A 22044-nucleotide genomic window follows, 5' to 3' on the forward strand; every position below is an offset into this window, starting at 1 on the left:
AATGTATTTTGTCCACATTTACCATACTGTACCATTATCAATATTACAAAGCATTACAAAATTACAAAAATTAAATTACAAAAAATAAAACAGTTATATTTGTGTTGTATATGGCTAGTTCCTATCACCACCACTTTAAAGAAATCTCTACCTTCAAACATTTCACGTTAAACCAATCTGACTTCGTTTGCATCTCAAACACTGAATTGTGCAGAAATTTTTAAAAATCGGTGGAGTTCCCCTTTACGTTCATTCTCCCTAAACAGCGCAGTTACATAAACCTGCCAGTAGGGGTCGCGGAAATACGAGAAACGCGTTTGGTGTTACTGTCGAGGTGTTTTGTCCCTCAGCGGAGCCCGTAGCGAGAGCGACCGCGAACATGGTGAGTGAAGCAGCAGATTTAGAAAAACAAGAAGTATATTTAAAAATAGATATCAGAATTACATATATTACACTTTATTTACGAAGTATTAACTCGGTATAGTTAGCAAAAGCTTAATTTCCTAAGTAACCAGCGCTATCAGCTGTTTCACTGATTTATAGTAGCTTCTTGTTCGAATGTAGCCGTTCCACCTTAAATGATGCAGCAGTTACATGTAGCTACTACGCCATTTAAGGTGGAACGGGAACATTTGAACAAGAAGCTGGCGAACAGGAAGCCAATTTCAGACTAGCCTTACAGAAAATGTATTTATTTACATGTTCGATCCAGATTATTTCACTCTCCTTACTAAATTGCATTGATTTTATGCTTTTTGAAACTGAATGCCGGTAAAACTGATGTTTTGCTAGCTAGTTTCCCCCTAGCCTGTGGTGTCTTAAGATATCAAGTTTGGTCCTTGATACTGATGAAGTCTTTTAAGTGTTTTATTATTTATTGCTCATTACTCGTGTCTTATACAAGATACTTTTCAATACTTTTAAAGGGAACTTCAACGATGTTTCAGCATTTCTACATAATTAAATGGTTGTGATGTAAACAGAGTCATTCAGAGTGGTTTGGTGTGAAGTGCTCCGTTCTAGAGAAACTTACCCGGTCAGAATTGTTCACAGTGGTGGTGATAGGAACCAGACAGACACTTTTAAAAGCTCCCTCACGGAAAGAACATTAAATGGTTAGAAATGTGCTGTCTGACCCATTGTTTAGTGATAATGTTGGCTTAAAATGTGGTTTAATCTCTTTTTTAATTAGGCAAAATAGTCCCCAAAGAAAACGTATTATTTCAGATTTTTCACTGTTTTCCCATCATCAACATTCCATATAAAGCTCAGAAGATTCGTCTATGTTCACTGGTGGTTTTGGATAGTAAATATAATGTCTATATTTGTGTTGTAGTCATGGCGACCCCTGGTTCCTATCAATACCACTGTAAAGACATCGGAACCATTTCACACCAAACCACTCCGTTTGCATCTCTAACACTGAATTATGCAGACATTTTGAAAAATTGTAGGAATTCTCCTCTATGGCCCTGCATAAACTCACGACTTCCGGCACTGGGCTGTTGGTTGTTCCCCAAACTAGATGGTCTTCTTGGGCTTGCAGGTCCTTTATTTGCTTCTTTAAAAAGATGGTTCTTTAAGGGTTGTTTAGTAAAGACAGCGGTTCTATACTGAACCATGAACACTCAAGGGGTTGCATCATGAAATGGTGCTTCAGATTGATGGAGAATGTGTTGTATATGGTTATTGTATGGCATCATAACTTACTTGTACAGTTTCTACATGACAATTTCCAACCTGGGCGGCACGGTGGCGCAGTGGGTAGCGCTGTCGCCTCACAGCAAGAATGGCCTGGGTTCGATTCCCGGCCGGGCGACCAGGGTCCTTTCTGTGTGGAGTTTGCATGTTCTCCCCGTGTCTGTGCGGGTTTCCTCCGGGTACTCCGGTTTCCTCCCACAGTCCAAAAACATGCAGTCAGGCTGATTGGACATGCTAAAATTGCCCCTAGGTGTGAGTGTGTGTGTGTGTGATTGTGTATGTCTGTCTGCCCTGCGATGGACTGGCGACCTGTCCAGGGTGTATCCTGCCTTCCGCCCAATGACAGCTGGGATAGGCTCCAGCACCCTACCGCGACCCAGAAGGATAAACGGTTTAGATGATGTATGTATGTATGTATGTATGTATGTAATTTCCAACCTAGAATTAAACAAACTGTTTCTTTTATTGTTGTTTTAAGGCTTTAATTCCTCGTTAAAAGAGCTGAAACCTTTAATTCTGCAGAAGCTTTAAGCTGGGATTAAAACCACGTGGTCTATTTCTATACACTCAAACCTTGTTATGGCTTGTTCTGTGATGCTAAATGAGTAGTGAAGTTCTGTTGGCTCAACTTTGATCACCTTGAAACCCTCAGTGAGTCATTTCATGTGTCTTGCTGTCAGTTGTATCTCTGTATGTTTACTAGGGATGCACAAAGATATTGGAATTGTATCCGTATCGGCATCAGGCCCGTTTAAATATCATCAATATTTTAAACATTTTAAATATTTGAAAGAGAAAAAAGGCAGAAAATTATAGCCGAAAAAACAAAGAATTAAATAGATGTACAACAAAGTGTCAAAATTAAACACTTAACAAATCATTTGGTAATGAAAATGAGAAGTAGTGATTAAAATGCTTCGCTCTGTTCCTTTCAGGTTTGTGCCTGGAATTTATTTTAGTGCATCACTATTTTTAACCCTTTACAAATAACTGTTCTCTGTAATGCGTATTCAGATGGATCTAGGTTTGAGGTGGTTGATATGGCAAAAATATAATATCATGATACTTCAAGAAATGTTCACAATACATGTTACTATATTTTTTCAAACATCTGATCAGTTGAAATGGAGAAAAAGAGAACCAGCAGTGCTACATATTTAATACTATCAAAAACTGTGAATATAATGACTTTTATTCAATATTTGGCACTAAATCTAATTAAACAGGAAAAAATTTGCTCAATTTATAATGAAATATGCAGTTTGTCAGTGTTCTACTGACAATATCCATAATATGTTCAGAAAAGCACATTGTATTGTGACATAATTTATCATGATGATAATATATTGTCATATATTGCCCAGCCCTAATCTGGTTCCATTTTCACATTTGATAAGTATCAGTATTGGTGGATATGTATATAAAAAAATATCAGTCATTAGCATCAGCCCACAATTCCCATATCGGAGCATCTTTAACGTTTTTTTTTGCTTGATTACAGGGACAGAATCAGAGTGGAGGACACGGCCCTGGGGGCGGCAAGAAAGATGACAAGGTAAAAAGATCCAGGCTGACTTTGAGTATTTTCCACGCTGGTGATACAGGATTAATCCCTAACACAGTCATGTGAAATGTTATGATGATATAGCGCACAATTAAAGTTTTCATTTCATGTGTATAAATGTGCCTTTCCCCTCTCACAAAGTGTTGCAAAATGGCCTTCTTTTTTATCTAAAAAAGGATAAGAAGAAAAAATACGAGCCCCCAATTCCTACCAGAGTTGGCAAGAGGAAGAGAAAGACCAAAGGACCTGATGCTGCAAGCAAGCTGCCTTTAGGTATTCTGCTCCTTTCCATCTGAGCTTTACGTCACAATATGCTTTTCTTCAGCACTTACAGAGCGCTTAATGGATAGAATAGCTGCGTGGATCATAAAAAGATGCATTGAGGCTTTTTTTCACACCTGGTTAGTTTGTTAAAGTCCATATCTGCTTCTTTATGAATATGTTTGTTAATTTGAATTTAACCAATCAGGTTGCTAATGCAATACATTCTGTGATCCATGAGCCAAAATTTAAAGGCATTGCTATGATATGAATTTATTGTGATGATATTACAGGAATGATATAAGCGTCTGTAAAGAATCAGATTGTGCAGACAGTACAGCTGATGTTCTGCTAGAAGTGGGGAAGCATGATCTGTTGTTGAATTCCCTCGTTTTGTGCGGACCACCACAAAAATGTGTCCCAATTGTTGGACCACAGTTCATTTGTTTGGTGCGGAGTACAGGTGCAGTGTTCACATTTAGAAAAACTTTGATAGGACCGCACCAAGCCAGGTAGATGTGAAAGCCCGATTAGTTTGTTTGTTAAGTCTGAACGAGCGTTTGGTGGTTTCTTTTTAATTTGGTTCAGTTGGTTTCACACTGCAGGGGCTAAGGTTCATCAAATTACACACACGTTCTTAGATTGGCCAGGAATTTGGCAGGGATGCCGATGCTCAGTTACATTTGCCTCCATTATAGTGTCAAAAAACCTGCTTAACTCTAACCCTCTCTTACTATAATTTTATAACAGCAGCTCATGCTTGAAGTATCATAAAAGCATCGATAATGAGTCAGACGTTAAAACAGGCAGATTATACAGACAGTGCAGCCCTGATGAGCTGCTGGAGGTAGAAAAAAGTGTGCCCTGATATTGGATTCCCTTGTTTGGGATGGTATCACAATGTCTCCCACTCTTAGTTTGGGGGTCAGTGGTTTGTACTGACTGAGCTGCTATGTGTTTCTCTGCACTACAGTGACTCCTCACACTCAGTGCCGACTGAAGCTGCTCAAACAGGAGCGCATTAAAGATTACCTGCTGATGGAGGAGGAGTTCATCAGGAACCAGGAGCAGATGAAACCACTGGAGGAGAAACAGGAGGTACATGTGCCATCTCTCTTCTTTATTTCTCTTTTCTCTCTGTTTCTCTCCCTTTCTCTCTCCCTCTTAAATATATATATATATATATATATATATATATATATATATATATATTTAATGTACATATTATATATATGTATATATATATAGATAGATAGATAGATATAGATATAGATAGACATATAATGTGTGTGTGTTTGTATGTATATATGTATATTTAAATAGTGTGTGTGTGTGTCTCTCTCTCTCTCTCTCTCTCTCACTTGCTCTCTCTTCCTCCATTCTCAGAGTTCACCTCTAGCATGTTCTTTTTTTGTTCTCCTGTAGGAGGAGAGGTCGAAGGTTGATGACCTGAGGGGGACGCCGATGTCTGTAGGAACTCTGGAAGAGATTATTGATGATAATCACGCCATCGTGTCCACTTCTGTGGGGTCAGAGCATTACGTCAGTATCCTGTCCTTCGTGGATAAAGACCTGCTGGAGCCCGGCTGCTCCGTTCTGCTCAACCACAAGGTAAAGTTCAGGAGAGACTGAAACTGCAATACACATCATGACAGTTTTACACACAACAAAGTTCTAAAATTACAACTCTTGTTCAGTTCTACACAGCTTAAGACCAATAAGTGGTGGTGATGGGAACCAGGGGTCGCCATGTCTGTAACAAAAATATAGACATTTTATTTACTATCCAAAATGGAATATATATTTATATGGAATGTTGATGATGGGAAAATAGTGGAAAATCTGAAATAAAAAGTTTTCTTTGGGGACTATTTTGCCTCACAGCACCCTGCGTATTATGTATATGTGGATTTTAAGGCCAAAGTCTTCTCAAAACTATCGATAAACAATGTCTCAGACATCAGGCAGTGAATTCATTACCATTTCATGTAATAACTTACTGTGAGGGAGCTTTTAAAGGTGGACGTCTGGTTCCTATCACCACCACTGTGAACAATTCTGACTCGATACTCCCCTTTAACTTCATTTACAGTAGGGATTTTGTAAACTTTTTTTAGTGCAGTTTTCAATAGTTGGTGCACATCAGGTTATTAACATTCATTACAGTCTTTACACCAAATATGTCAACACTGCTTGACTGGTGTATGATCTGTTTTGGTTTGTGGGTTTGCAGGTCCATGCAGTCATTGGAGTGCTAATGGACGACACTGACCCTCTGGTAACAGTGATGAAGGTGGAAAAAGCTCCTCAGGAGACATATGCTGATATCGGAGGACTGGACAGTCAGATCCAGGAGATTAAGGCAAGAAACTTCATCACTTAGTGAGGAATTCCTGTAGATAAAACATGTTCTGTATTGTTCTTCATGTAGATAGTAAAACAGATCTTTGATGAAGTTGCTTAAAGCAATAGTTTGATTAAAAATCGAATTTACTAACTTTTCCAGCCTTACCCTAAACGTACGCCAGTCAGTGAAGTCATGTTTGGTGTCTGAAGTTTGCTTCTTTAGTTTTAGCACTGGACTAATGAAAGCTTATACCTTACCAGTTAGCGTGGTGCTAACTGCATGCCTAATTCCTCACTTTCTCAAACCGTGTGGAGTTCTTCAGTAAGCTCTAATAATTCTCTAATTCTGATACTGTATGACACCCTGATGTCTATGGATTAAAGTCCAGACAAAAATCAGACTCCAAAGTGGCTGCTGCTGTTTTTAACTTTTGTCTATTTTTATAGATAATGATATCTGTGACCTGCTGCTTTAACAAAAAGACTTTAATCTTCACATGTAATATTAACTCTTCCTCTATAATGACCTATAGGAGTCAGTGGAGCTTCCTCTCACTCACCCAGAGTATTATGAGGAGATGGGGATCAAACCTCCTAAAGGAGTCATTCTGTACGGCCCACCAGGAACAGGTCAGTCATAGGCCTCTTTTCCACTGCGAGCCAAATGGCATTTAAAGGCTGCACGGATACAGAGTGAAAAGTGTGTTTAACAATGTTTACTACAACAAAGTCTTTTAATTCAAGAAACTGAGACGAATGTGTTTTTTCATTATATGGACTCTTTAAGTTTGCACCAACCATGTGAAAAGGATTATTTCTATTAGTAGTGTCATAAATATATTCACAACTTTGCTTTTTGACTCCAGGTAAGACCCTCCTGGCTAAAGCAGTGGCCAATCAGACGTCGGCAACGTTCCTGCGGGTTGTAGGTTCAGAGCTGATCCAGAAGTACCTGGGCGATGGACCCAAACTGGTGCGGGAGCTTTTTAGAGTGGCTGAAGAACACGCACCTTCCATCGTCTTCATCGATGAGATCGACGCCATCGGAACAAAGAGGTACACAGTCCAGACCTTAGTTAAAACTAATCAACTCTTACTTGCTGCCATTCTTTATATTTCCACAGATAAATGCTTTAGGATTAGAATCATTTCCCACTGTTTAAACCAAGCAACCCAAAACAAAAAGTTCTTGTAGTGTATTTCAGGGATGGCAGTTCTGGAGCTAAATAAGTATACCGAAATTGTAATTCCGGTCATATTTTGTAATTTTTCGCATGACCATAAAAGTAATTAACGTTGCGAGAGCATAGCTGTGAAGAACGTCAAACGTTTGTGAAGAATGCATCTTCTGGGGATGTGACTGAATTGTCTACATGGTTAAAAAAGATGCTTCTTAAAGAGTTCTTTAGTACAGAAAATAATTCTATATAGAACCGTGAACATTCAAAGAACTCTTTCCATGATTAAAGGGTTCTTTGCACTGTGAAAGGGTTCTTCAGATTAATGTGCTGTAGATGGTTTTATTTATATATTTACATTTTTGAAAAAGGTTCTATACAGCTCCAAAAAGGGTTTTTCTATTGTTGTGATGTCAGGCTTTTTGGTGATATATAGAACCCTTTTCAAAAAGGTTCTATATAGAACCGTCTACAGCACATTCTTCATCATTTTGAAGAACTCTGTCATGATGCAAAGAACCCTTTAATTATGCAAAGGGTTCTTTGTGTGTTCATGGTTCTATATAGAATGATTTTCTTTACTAAAGAACCATCATTTTTAAGTGTTTACTATTGTCATCATATCTTCATCAATATAGTGTTGTTCTTTTTAAGCCTGTGCGTGTGACGTTAATACGTAAAGATGTGTGACGTAGCCTGAAAAACTCCTGTCAGATCCCTCTCAGCTCCTCGCAGTGGTGCACGCTCACCGTATTTAATGTATGCAGTGTGTGAAATGTTGAATGACAATCACTTTGCAAATGTTTTTTTGACAGCGGTTTTTTAAATTTGACTTTAACCAGTGCATTTTGTCTCTTTTGAAATATTGTGAAATGTGTCATGTTGTGATATATTTTTTTTCTATTTCATGTGTATTTAATACAGCCCTGCTGTGGCAAACGTGGCTAATTCGCCTCCTTTGAGCTTCCATTAAAGTGTTCCATCCCTCATACGTCCTCTGCAGGTATGACTCGAACTCTGGAGGTGAGCGTGAGATCCAGAGAACGATGCTGGAGCTCCTGAACCAGCTGGACGGCTTTGATTCGCGCGGAGATGTGAAGGTCATCATGGCCACCAACAGAATAGAGACGCTCGACCCTGCTCTAATCAGACCAGGCAAGAAACTAAAACAAGCTTTAATTTTCAGTTTTAGGCTCAGAGTGGGGGTCTCAAACTGCGTCATAGACATAACTCAGCTCACTTAACTCAATCAGCTAATTAGCACGAGCTGGATTTGTAGTGTTAGAAGAGGAAACCATATCGCCCCCTACACTTCCTGTAGTGTATTACAGTCTGTCAGAATGACTGTGTGGATCATATAGAGCACTGAATCCTCTATAATACTCTGTAATGTTTAAAAGTAAACGTTTTCCACAATCAGAGTTATCAATGATAAATTTGTCAACTGTGCATTGCAGCCCTAATCAGTCAACTGCTTGAATTACTGAATTTGAATAGACTTGCTGAACAACACTTGTCTGGACCCATTCAGAAAAAAAACAGTATTGTGTGCTGTTTAAACAGAAATTGTGAAGATTAACTTATAATTTGTTATAAAGTTTCAAAGATAGTTATGAGTCATCTGTCAGTGTCTCTTGCTTCTGTTTAGGTCCATTTTCAGGTAGATTTGTGAAAATAAACATTCCTAGCAACACAGTACAACATGAATGAATATCTTAACTGAGGGAATGTATTAAGTTGAGCTCTGATCCCCCCAACACCCCCTAGGTCGAATTGACCGTAAGATAGAGTTCCCCCTGCCGGACGAGAAAACCAAACGAAGAATCTTCCAGATCCACACCAGCAGGATGACGTTGGCTGACGATGTGACCCTGGATGACCTCATCCTGGCTAAAGACGATCTGTCTGGAGCTGATATCAAAGTACAAACTATTTTTTTTCCATGCATTTTCATTTTCATTTCCATTTTCATTCTTTTCATATACAGGACAAAAACACTTTTTTTCAAATGTAAAATTAACAATTTATTAACTACAACTAGGGCTGGGCGATAAAACGATAACGATAAGTATCGTGATATAACCTTTCCTCGATAGAGCGATAAGACAGGTTCGATATAATACACCATTCTCACACTTCCACGTTCAGCGAAAGCCTTCGTGGCGTTTTCTACTGCAAGGAAAGCGACACTACTCTGCTGTCGCCAGGAGAGGGCGCACTAGGGGGCCACGAGTAAAAAAAAAAGGGTCGCCAAATATACTTTAGCAACGGCTGAAACGCGGAGTTATACAGTCCCTGTCTGAGTGGATGTTATCGGCGATCTGTTCTCCTGTGACCGAGTGTGAGTGACGAGGTCAGTGGTGTAACTGTACTGTCCTACAGCGAACTCACCTCTTTCCGTGCATCCTAACAACTTCAGCGGTGTTAAATCACGTCTGCAGCGCCGTGTTACAGCGCCAAACCGTCATATGTTAAGTATTAGTGCATTCTCGAGCAACGAAAGTGAAAGAAAGAAGTGGGTTCATGTTCGAAAGTAAACTGAGGAAGCTGTGAGGCGTTGGAGAGCGGGAGAGCGCTGTCTCTCCAGGCTAGCTGTTTTTAGCTGCTGGCTAACTTGAAGCAGCGCTCCGGCAAAACACGGTGAATTGATGATACGGTAGATCAAACAAGACACAAAATGACCGCTTTCAGTTTAAACGTACCTAAAAGGAGGACTCTGTGACTGGTGTGAGAGATTCACACTGCAGATAATGCTTTTACACAGCGAGCGTCAGATATACTGCGGTTCACCCCTTAAACTCCCACGATAGCATAGAGAAACCCAGCCGTCTAGCTGGTGTCTGAATACTGTGATCTGCTCTGACATGGATGAGTGACAGCAGTGACCTCCCGAACCGAGCTGACGTTGTTGAGAAACTAAAGAGTTTAGCACTGTTGTTGGCCGCTTGTTTAGCATTTGTAGCGGGGTAGCCGAGCGCCCGTCACCAGACAGATAAAAATAATCTGTTTTCTTTCTTAAATCATGACTATTACAAAAATTGCAGCTGTGCATTTCAAGCTGATAAAAACAGCTCAGAAACTTTCTCCCACTGTCCCAAAACAGATTAGTGAAATGTTCCACTGTTTGCCGAGTGTTTGTCATGTTCGGACCATAAGTGATAGTTTAAAACCACAGTTAACCCCCCAGGAGCAAAATCAGCCTTCAAACGTGAAAGAAATCATGATTTGACATTTATCGCGGTATGTATCGATATCGAACGATATGAATTTTGTTTATCGTGATAACGTTTTTGGCCATATCGCCCAGCTCTAACTACAACACATCTCGTTTCAGTCTCCTCTTTCTGTCTCTTTGCTTTCTCTCACTACTCATTCTCTCCTCTCTCTCTCTCTCTCTCTCTCTCTCTCTCTCTCTCTCTCTCTCTCTCTGCTGTATCTTGATGTGTCTCTCTCTGCTGTGTTGTGTGTCACAGGCAATCTGTACAGAAGCTGGTCTGATGGCTCTGAGGGAGCGCAGGATGAAGGTCACTAATGAAGACTTTAAGAAGTCTAAAGAGAATGTGCTGTATAAGAAACAGGAGGGCACTCCGGAGGGGCTGTATCTCTGAGCCTGGGGGCGTGTGACAGTGAGGAGACGTTCATTCAGACTTTTCTTAGGGCTGGCCTGAATCCTTTGAATACTCAGAGATATTTGTTTGTTACGTTGGTATTTGATTCTGTAGTTGGTATTTGGAAGCTTCAGTTTTTTTCAGATATGATTGTAACTACAACACAGTTCTCCAGCAAAGGCCTTTAAAGAGCACAGTGATTACAATTATTATATTGAAAAATAGACATCATAGCTGGTGTAGTTTAGGCTTTCACATCACCTCACCCTCAGAGCAGCCACTGAAGCTGAAAGAGCAGAGGTGCACGTGTGGGGGCACCTTCATTTGTTGGATGGTAAGAAAAATGCTTAAATTTGCATTTCAGGTTGGTGTGGAGGCACGACAAGTTTGATAAATCATTAATATATATATTTTATTGCACTGCCAGGGTGGTCAGTTCCACACTGTGTGTTGACCTCAGTGCTGCTTTCCATGATAAAATTTGGTGAACTAGTCAAAAAAAGTGACTCAGTAAAATAAAAGCAACAAACCAAAACCAATGCAAATTAAAACCCTGATGGTGATAAACAATAACTTGAATTTGGTAAATTCTTAACATCTGCTGTTTTTGAAGAAGAGGGCTTCATTTGCGACCTCTGTAGCAACATACGGTCTGCGGTACTAATACATGGTTAAAATGGTAAATAAATAATAACATAAATATTATCGTTTTACAGCTGATCGTGAGAATGAGTTTTTGAGTACTCATTTTTGGAAATGCCAATGAGTATTTAAAGCCTGTAAAATGGTGTTTCGGCCAACACAAGTTTTCCTTTACGTATATATATATATATATATATATACACACACAGACACACAGTTGATTTTCTAAGTGAAAATTAGTTAAAACATTCTTAAATATAGTATTTTTCTGAAAATTATGGTAAACAATTTTTTATTTGCAGTGTTTAACATATTGGAAAATATAAAATGTGCTACAACTTTTGCACAGGCCACATTTTATGTTTAATTTGTTTTCTAATATGTCAAGTAAATAAACAGTACGTTTACTGTGTTCTCAGTAGAGGAAGATTTAATTTATTTTCACTTGGAAAGTTAATAAAACAGAATTTGACCAGGCGCCCACAATTTGTACGTATTTAGTGCATGTGACGTTTTCCCTCATTCACTCTGTTGTGTTTTCAGAAAATACATTAAATATTTGTTTTTTTGAAAAAAGAAGTGTGTTCTTTCCTTCTGAAAGCATTTATATAAGGATCCATGCATAGATAAATAAATGAGTTCTGTTAGCGGTGGATGATATGATGATACATTATTGTTATTGTGATAAATTGCACAACGATTGTTTGCTTATATGATGATCAGTACTTTTACAATACTGAATAACTGCATGAATCTTTAAGATTTGGACCAATTATAGAGTCTAAACAACAACCAGTGTGAAGTAACTATAAACTTCATAGTAACAAGTATCTGATTGGTTGGCAGCCCATTATGGTATTATCATGTTTCAGTCATTCATTTTTATCACAGGCCTAAAGCAGTGTTTCTCCTGGGGCCCTGAGAGACATCTGGCCCCCCAGCCTGCATTTTTTTTTCTTTTTTCGATGATTATGGTAAGAGCAAATGACTGTAATTTAGCTACAACTAACTCAGCTATTCTAATTTAGACCGATAGTCAAATCTATCCCCGGGATTCATTCAGGACATGTTGACTGTATACATGCACTCAATACTCTGATCATAATCACATTTCTGCAGTTATCTGATTATTCATGTAAACGGCACACTCCGATTTCTTAGATCGGAGTAAGGTCTATAAATCTGATTAAGAAATCCGATAAAGAGAGCTGGATTTTAACTCAGTAATCCAATTTATCAGGGCATGTAAACTCTTACTCTGATTTCTTTCGGAGTTCTCAGTCTGCGCATGTGCGAAAACTGACAGCGCTACCGGAAATAAGCAAGCAGCGTTGCCGCAAGACGGCAGCAAAACACTTTTGTAGCAACGCTGAAACCAAAGGACAGTGAGTGTAAAAACAAGGAGGTGTTCCTAATAAAGTTCTCAGTGAGTGCATATATAACCCATTTAATATGGATCTCACTAAATACATATAGTCATGTGCAAAGGTTCATGTATATAAATGTATGTATATACATGAACTTTGGCACATATATACATGTATGTGTGTGTGTGTGTGTGTGTGCATATATATATCATCAACAGTCACAGTTCTTTTATTGCATAAGCCTAAGTTTTATTAAAGCAGCAGGTCAGAAATGGCAAAAACGAGGAAAAATACAAACTGAGAGCAACACTAGAAGAAAGCAGCAGAAAAACGCGAGGTGCAGCTTTGGTGGAGTTAAGGGACGTGGGGAATTTTTCGTGGCAGCGCCGAGTTCCTTTATCCAGTTCGCAACTTCTTCATTAGTGTGCTTCTCACTGCCACCTCTTTAATTCAGTCTGTTTATTGCATCCCCTGATTCGGTAAATGATCCAAGGGCTTCCCTGCAGAATGCCTTCTTTTTTTTCAGCGCACATTTTCCTTTGCCGTTTCAGGGGTGCAGGGTTCTGTGGAGCTCATTTTGGTCCTCCTCATGTTCAGAAGCTCCACCTCTTCAGCAGCTTAAGAGGAGAACCATCCACAGAAGGGTGACCGCCACCCGGCCCTTCTGCTTCTTCTTCTTCCTCTGCAGTGCATTAACAGTCACAGCTCTTTTACTGCACAAGTCAGTCTTTTATTAAAACTTCAGCTGAGAAAATAATAAAGAGCAGGGATAACCACATAACTGAAAAAACAAACCCGAAAACACAACCAGAAGTACAGGAGTTGCAGCTTTGACAGAGTTGGGGGATGTGTGGTGGTCTCCTTCGTGGCAGTGCTGAGGTCCTCTATGCAGATTGCTACTTCTTCAGCCACTTTAGTGTGCTTCTCACTGCCAGTGGCGCACTTCTCCTCAGGAAGTGTGATGGTGCTGCTCTGAACATCTCGGAGGTGGGATGGTCCTGCTCTCGGTTCGTGCTGCTCAGGTGTTACGGTTTCTCTCTCGCTTTTGCCTTGTTCTTCGCAGCTGCCGAAGACCACAGGAACCCTGTTTAGCTTATCAATCACCTGCGAGAACAGGATGATGTGATCATGGGGGTCTTTATGGTGGGACGGTCCTGGTCTCGGCTCATGCAGATCTGGTGCAGAAGTGACTTTCTTACACTTTCCAGTGCTGCTCTGAGTTGTTGCTGCTTCAGGAACACCAGGCAGTCTCCATTCAGACGCACTCTTGTGGTTAGTGGTGGACGTCCGGCTGCGTGGAGGAGCTCCCTGTGTACTTGGTTCAGTGCCGTCATTCTGTCCACTGTCGTCCCCTCCTTTTTTATTCTGTCCGTTTATTCCGGCCTCCCGTTTGTTGAACAGACCGAGGGCTTTCCTGAAAAACGACTTTTTAGTTTTTTTCTGAGTCGGCGCGCGTGTTCTTTTGGGGTTCCCGGCATGCCTGGTCCTGCGCCGCTCATTCTGGTCCTCCTCATGTTCTGAAGCTCCACCTGTACAGCAGGTCAGGAGGAGAACCATCCGAAAAAGGCCCTTCTGCTTCTTCTCCTTCCTCTGCTGAGGCGGTGGGTCCATACCTAAGAATCTTTTTTTCTAGAAAATTAAGTGAACTACAACGAGTGTTCGCGAAGATCACGTGCACAGTTCAAGTGCTACACTTGAAATGAGAGAAAACGCGCCGGATTCGGGCTTTTATATGTGACACAGGGGTGTGTGGCGTCATAATGGGCGTGGCGACACGTCTTGATTTTGTTCGGTGATTACGTCACTACCCTCTGACTGAGGGACCTACACAGTGAATGAGCAGCCTGTAAAATTCAAACCCTTATAGTAAGTAATGAAGTAAATTAAGAGTAATTTTTTTTATCCTAATCTAACTTTTAATTTCTAATTAGACTTTTGCACAATCCTAATTTAATTTCTAATTTGATTTTTAATTCAATGATTTTCTCTTTTAAATTTGTTTGAATCATGTTTGCATTGCGTTTTTTTTTCTATTTTGTGTATTTTTTAAACAACTCTGTATTTTCTGACTCTGCATTTTCTCATTTGTAAAGCTCTTTGAAGGACATCTGAAATAAACTTGTATATAAATAAACTTGCCTAAATCAAAATGAAAACATGAGCTGTCTGAGAGAGGTGGGTGAAATGTATACAATTTCGTTTTAATTTTGTAGCTGTGACAGTTAAATATGCTGTTATTTGACAATAAATATGTTTCCCATTAGAGAAGCAACGCTGTGTGATATAATATCCATACGGTGTGATTTGAGAGTCTGGCTGTACCGAAAACCGATGAAACTTCACGGAAATTAAGTCGGTGTTAAACCCAAATTTTGACCAAATCTTCTTGCGTTAGTCACAAACACACCGCGGATACACGAGGCTTAAGATGACTTTCTGTTCGCTAAGTTTCTTATTTGAATTTTCCGTTCCACCTTAAATCGTCCTCCAGTTGGATTATGGCGCCCGTGCGGGTGTCCACAAACTGCTGCACCATTTAAGGTGGAACGGAAAATTCGAACGAGAAACTGGCGAAGAAGAAACTTAAGCTTCGTCGCGGTGACCGGAAGGGACTGGTTGAACTAATTCCCTCTGGAATACGATTTTTATCGGGAATTAAAATTAAAATTAAACTTTAAAAAACAACGGGGAAAACGTAAACAACAACAACAAGCCGTGAGCTGTTTACGTTACCATGGTTACAGTCACAGCGCGGCCTGTAATTAAAATATGATCTACACAATGAATATCACAGTTTAAGAATAACTTTGCCTATAATCGTATTTTAAAATACTGAAAAGTTTTTAAATACAGAAAAGTCACTCACCTTGTACTTTCCACTAACTGGCCACTTTATTAGAAACACCTACCTTGTGCTTCCACTTAGTGGCCACTTTATTAGAAACACCTACGTAGTAGTATTAAGTAGTAGCATCTCGACTCTTAGAGTCATTGGTCAAGGGTCGACCCCGACTCCCAGACGTGTTGGAGTTGAAGAGTCGATTCCTTTGGGATCGACTCCTCATCACTAGACTGAATAGATAAAAAAGGATTATGTTCCGAGTGCATTGCTCTATTAATGGGTAATCGATTCGAAAACAATCGATTCTTCGACTTCTACACGTCTGGGAGTCCTGGCCAATGACACCGAGGCCCCCTTTACTCCCTACATAGTGAATAGAGTTTTTTTTTTTCATTTTGACCTCCATACAAAAATGGTGCACTGTAGGGAATTGTGCTTGTGTGGTTGAATCCCAAATGGTCCTTTCTCATACACATTATGCACTGTTTTGGTGCCAGACTCATTAGTTTAAGATCTACCTAGTTCACTACATAGGGGGCATTTGAGATTCAGCCTGAGAGCCAAAATGCTTGGACTCGACTATTCCACTCATATTTGGCTCAACTGAGGTGAATGTGAATCAGGAGAGACTCTGAGTTTGAGTAGTTTGAGTTTGTTTTAACCAGTGCCAGTGCTGCTCGCCAGCCGGGGCAAACAGAAACTCTGCTCACAGAAACATTTTCTATACGTCCTGCATCACCCTACCTGTTTTTTCATGATTAGGGTTGCAATAAACAATGATTAGAAACAGTACAAAGAATGAAAAGGAAAACAATATTCTTCCCAGAAAGCTGTGGAAAAGAGGATGAAACTGAGGTCGGCTTCTTATTTAAATTTTCCATTCCGCCTTAAATGGAACTGCAGATACATTCTGGTGCCAGTGCACCATTAAGGTAACTGGTGCATCATTTAAGGTGGAATGGCAAAGTCAGTCGAAAAGGAAGCTGGCAATCATGAAAGCTGCTGCAGTCTGAATGCATCTTCACTGTTTTCCTTTTATTAAAGGGCCACTATCCTACGTTTTTCTTGTATTCTTTCTTGTTTTCCCCATTGAGGTCCACTTACAATGTTTGTGTGGCTTTATGTGACAGAAATGGCCATTAATTTTTACATTACTTTTTTCCAACCTGTGAATGGGCAGAGCTAAACTACAGCAGGCAGTTACAACATTTACTTTTTGCTTTTATATACTCCAGTATCTTTAAATATGAATTAAATATTGACTTTGCATCAAGAATATTTTTGAATTCATATGTCTGCTTTGAACCAAATGGGTTTTTAAAGGGGAACTCACCCGATTTTCAAAATTTGTGCATAATTAAATACTTAAAACGTTAATAAAGTCATTTAGAGTGATTTGATTTAAAATGCTCCATTCTCAGACTCAGCATTGTTCACAGTGGTGATGGTAGGAACCAGACGTCTGAAGTGTTTAATGCCTCTAAATATATGTAAGTGTGGGGTTCAATATAAGGTGGTTGGATCACTCTTGACTTTAAAAGGAAGCAGGATGGAGACGGATTATTCTCTAGCAGCATTTTCAAATCTTACACTTACATCATTATATGATTATGAATATGCTGCCTGATGTCTGAGAAATTGTTTTACTAAAGTTTTGATGTAAGGATTTGGCCTGAAACACACTGTAGTTTTCTGCTATTGGCTCATTCAGCTGTGGACACGTGGAGCCTCCTGGGAAAGCGGTTCCAGTAAGAGAATTTTTTTATTGTAAATAGTTGTTATTTTAGTCGGTACTTTACTGGAAACAGATAAACTAGGACGTCTTTTATAATCATCTAACCATGAAACACATGCAGTTTAATGTAAACCTTGTTCTTTACACAGTTCACAGAAAGCTCTCAGAACTTTAGCTTTAGTGTTTTTCTGTGCAGATTATTTCCAGTGATGTAGTCGAGTAGTTTAGAAATATGTTCAGGTTGTGACAGCGGAAATACTTAAGTATGACATATGACATTTTTTGCAAAGTTTTAGTACACAGTTTCTAGTTATTTGCCGAGTTTAATATATTTTTAATACACATTCATAGGCAAAAGTTTGAACACTATGGTTTAAATTACATAAGTCTTGATTTTCTAAGGGTAAATAAGTGAACGCATCCTCTACTGTGAACACTGTTCTGCCCATTTTCAATATATAAATACTATTTATTTACTGAATTTAACACAGCAGAAAAAATAAAGCATATACAAAACATGAAATGTGCCATTACGTTTACACAGGTCAGATTTTATGTTAATTTTTCCACCCAAAAAAAGTGTATGTGTGTTAAAGTGTGTTAAAAAGTGTGTTCACTGTACAGGATGTGTAACTTATTTACATTTAGAGAATCAACAACAACATGGAGTTTGACATGGGGTGTCAAAACTTTTGCACACGTCTGTAAATCATCACAGTTTCACCCCAGAGCGTGTCAAGATAAGAAAAGATGGAGGAAAAAAAAAACAGTATCAAAATCTGCAGTTCAGCTACATGAACACTAGAGGGCGCCGTTGACCATTCAGTGCGAGCTGAAATCTGGTTCTGTAATAAGAAGAAGATTTGGGCCTCTTTATTAACTATACACATTATACAGACCTGCAGACTAGCATTAATAAACCAGTTGAATCTGGCCTTTTACCTGCATTTTACAGCTTTACCTGTGGATCTCATATCAGTATGTAAGTAAAATTAGTACTGTTAAAGGGGAATTCTACCCATGTTTTCAAAATTTCAGCCTAATTCTGTGTTAATAGAAGACAGAAGCCAGTGGTGTCCGAGCTCTGGGCCCCATTGTGGCTTAGGTGGTATTTATAATAAATGAGTCTTCAGATTCATATATGATAACATATTTATTCTGTTAAATGTCTTTATTTATCTGTTTAGGTAAAGTCATGTAGTTGTGCTGCTGCTGAGATATACTTTTGCCTGTGATACGGCACAAAGCTGAATGAAATTAGGAAACGTTCACCAATACTGGCATATCATTAAAGGGCCTGTATCATGAAAACCAGAATTTTATATTTTTTTAATAAAAGAGTTTGATGTAGCATGTAAACACTGAACACTGTCCAAACATGCTGTTCACTCTCGAGTTTATATGTGGAAAAAAGCTGCAAAAACAAATTCATTGTTTCTGTGATGTCACAAAAACAAGCAAATTTGCATATTTCCCCCTATTCAGCCTACAACAGATTAGCCCTGCCCACACACACTGAAGTTATAGGGAGCGTTTCAGGCCAGACTACTTCTTGAGTGAGCCACAGCCAAACAGAACAGAGCTCATTTACATACATCAGTCTTATAGGCACAGTAAGTATGGACCCCTTTTTAAAATATGGGCCCTTTAAATGGTCTATAGACTAACAATATGAAATAGTGTAACTGAATCGATAATAAGCGACTCAGTAGATGCTCAAATGGACTTCACCTAAATAAATTCCGAGACCAAATTATCCAAAAAACCCTGTTTATGCAGTCCAAAATGGCCCACAATAATGATGAAGCATTAGGTTAGGATGGGGCCTGTGCTGAACTCAGTTAATCTGCTGAAATCCTGATGAAAACACAAACCAGGTTCACCTACTTTGTCAAAACAGTGTTTTAAATAGTTCTGTGTGTCTCTGGGCCTCAAATTCACCCTCAGATATACTTAAATAGACTATTTAAAAATGAAGTAATATAAGTTTCTAAGCCAAACTCTTCAGGTAGAAGGTCTGAAGCAGAAACAGTGATGCTCTTTATCATTTGAGGCCTCTTTCAAAGACAAAAGTGTTAAAAAATGAGATGGATTTGTAAGTTTGTGCTCTACAGATTGAGCTAAAACGCAACGGCTCGATGTGAAACTGTAAAAGAGTGAAAAACGCTGCTTTATATTGATGAGGTTTCTGTAATGCCTGCTGCAATGCAGGTCCAAGCTGTCCAATCAGAAGCCGCCTGTCATCGTTTATTAATATTGCAGGTCCGAATCAACCAATCGGAAGCTTCGTAATAGAACCGCATTACCGCCAGTTCGCTGATATCCCTCCGCTGATCGGCGCACTAGTGCCGCAAACAGAGCCACGTGGGTGAAGAAGTAGCTGCACTTTCTGCATATTACGGATTTAGATCAGAGGACTGAGCGCTTAGTTTACGTTTGGGCTAAAATGCGTAACAACAGCAGAAGCTTTTATAGAGTTTATTTAATATTTACAATCTGTGTCTGTTGATTCCGCTGTAGTCCTGCAGGTGGCGGTATATTGCGTTCACAACTCTAAGTGAAAAGAGGCCTACATGGACTTTATCATCCTTTTTAATATTAAATAGCCTCTTACTCATAAAGTGCTTCACAAAGATTAATTTCTATATTATAGTGGTTATATCTTCGGTTAAGCTGAGTAATTAGGTTTCACGTCAAGTAATTTGTATGCGCTATTAGCTTTTAACATACACAGCAAATGCTTTGTGGGGTGATTTAGGCCAATACTGAACCACTATTAGTCAGCATTTCTTAGTATGTGTAGTGTATAGTACTATTTTAGTGCTTATACATCTTAAATTTATACCGTATGATTAATTTTGTTCATAATAGTCAAACCCATTAGCCTGCAAGATGCTCACTGATACAGCTTAGCTTTTAGCTTTAAATGTACACCCATTTGGAAATCTGATATATGGTCTTATACGTACATATATCATTAAGGATCAGGCATATGTTTCAAAATATGTACATAAATGTTGCGTGCATACATGTAAGTATCAAATACTGTACTTCTTAATATCTGGAGTGTACATGTATGTCTGATCAGTGAGTAAACACATACAATGTCTGGAGCCACAGTTACAACTGTTTACTTTTAAATATTAAATGATTGAAATGTTTTAATGAATATTATTTACCGAAACAAAGATCTAAATGCTCTTATTTAAAGAAATATGACAAAAATTAAATGTTTCATATCTGTTGAGGTCTTCACATTCATATCCATGTGTATACAGTCTTATGCAGAAGTTTGAGTAATATGTCATCTATATATGAATAATGTTTTCTATCATATGTAGTTAAATATATGTGTTACACATAGGTGTTTGTATATGTTGATATATGGCTGGAATGTAAGTTACTATACTGGCACATTTTTCTTGATCATCTTACTACAACAATCTCAGAATGTGAAATATTAGATATATCAGCTAGATTTTAGATAACTTCACTTACCAAGAGACCATTTTTTGCAGTGCATGGGCTTTGTGATGTGCTGGTCTCATTAGTGCAGGACTAGGTCATCAACCACATATTTTCCCAAGTAGGATTTCTTATTAAGCTTGATAATGTAAGCCAACAATGAAAACTGTCCAGTTGGACTGCTGTTTGTGGTCTGCTGTTGGACATGGCCTAGCCTTTGGCTTGAGCCATCTAGCTAATATATAATATATGCTGTGGTAGGATGGACACAGGTGAAATAAATACTGCATAATTCCTCTAGAAGCTCAGGCTGTTTCCCTCGGACGGCATAGTGTAGATTGCACAGCTCTGTCTTATTTCTGCTGCTTCCACATTAAGACCTCTTGGCTCTGCTCGTCCCTCTGCACTCTGATTCATTACTAGGCTGCTGCCACACAAAGAGGGCCAGCTACGAGAGGAAAACTCTAACTGTGTTCATATACGAATCTACAAAGCCCTTAAACATACGTACACTCAAATATATGACTATACTATATCAGAGGTGCCAGAATTGTTTGTCTTGGGGGGCCAAAGCACAATGTTTACAGTGGACCAAGAGCCAGAAAGACAAAAAATACACAAATAAAGAAGGTATGGAAAGTTTGTAGATGTTTAATCTATAGCACTGCACTATAATTTGATACAAAAATACAATTTAAGGAAAAAATAGAATTTAATAAGTTATGTACAGTATAAAAATGGATCCTTTGTAAATATATATACATATACACATATATAAACATATATATATGTACTACTTACAATGATATACTCTAACCATGTACTATATATAAATATGTAGACATGTAAGTAGCCATATATATATGTGTGTGTGTGTGTGTGTGTGTGTGTGTGTGTGTGTAAAACAAAACAAAACAAAAAAAAAATCAGAAGAAAACAAAAAAAAACTACTAATGACCTAAACACCTCCTTGCTCCCTATAGAGATCCGCATAGGTCACAAAATAAAAGTCTTCTCTCCATGTTCTGTAGGAGGCATTCAGTGTTGTATGTAGTGTAATAATACATTAAAAAGTAAAAAAAAAAAAAAAGTTCAATTAAAGCACTTTATCCAAAGAAAAACGCTGATTGGTGGCCTTCGTTGCCGCATGATTCGCGGCTAAAATCCGTTAAATCCATTTTTAATTCATTTAAAAGTCAATTAATTTCAGCAGCCATGACAGCAGCTTCCTTCCATTAGGACAATTAACCAGAAATCGAATCGGCGCTCGGCTCAGTTGAGTGGCGGGTGACGTCACGCGACAGCACAGCTCTCATTGGTCAGAAAGGTGGTGGA

The 22044-nt window shown here is 38.8% G+C and overlaps 1 protein-coding gene across 1 annotated transcript; it reads left to right on the forward strand.

Moving 5' to 3' along the window:
* The first annotated feature begins 3154 nt into the window (after nt 1-3154).
* On the forward strand, nt 3155-11876 carry psmc1b (proteasome 26S subunit, ATPase 1b). Its single transcript, XM_036582450.1, has 10 exons — nt 3155-3256; nt 3442-3538; nt 4500-4624; nt 4952-5137; nt 5760-5888; nt 6406-6502; nt 6739-6928; nt 8054-8205; nt 8818-8972; nt 10524-11876. Exons 3-10 carry the CDS (start codon nt 4565-4567, stop codon nt 10656-10658), a joined length of 1104 nt encoding a protein of 367 aa, XP_036438343.1. The 5' UTR covers nt 3155-3256; nt 3442-3538; nt 4500-4564; the 3' UTR covers nt 10659-11876.
* Nucleotides 11877-22044: the final 10168 nt, after the last annotated feature.

This window comes from Colossoma macropomum, unplaced genomic scaffold (assembly GCF_904425465.1).
Source record: "Colossoma macropomum unplaced genomic scaffold, Colossoma_macropomum, whole genome shotgun sequence".
Classification (NCBI taxonomy): Eukaryota; Metazoa; Chordata; class Actinopteri; order Characiformes; family Serrasalmidae; genus Colossoma; species Colossoma macropomum.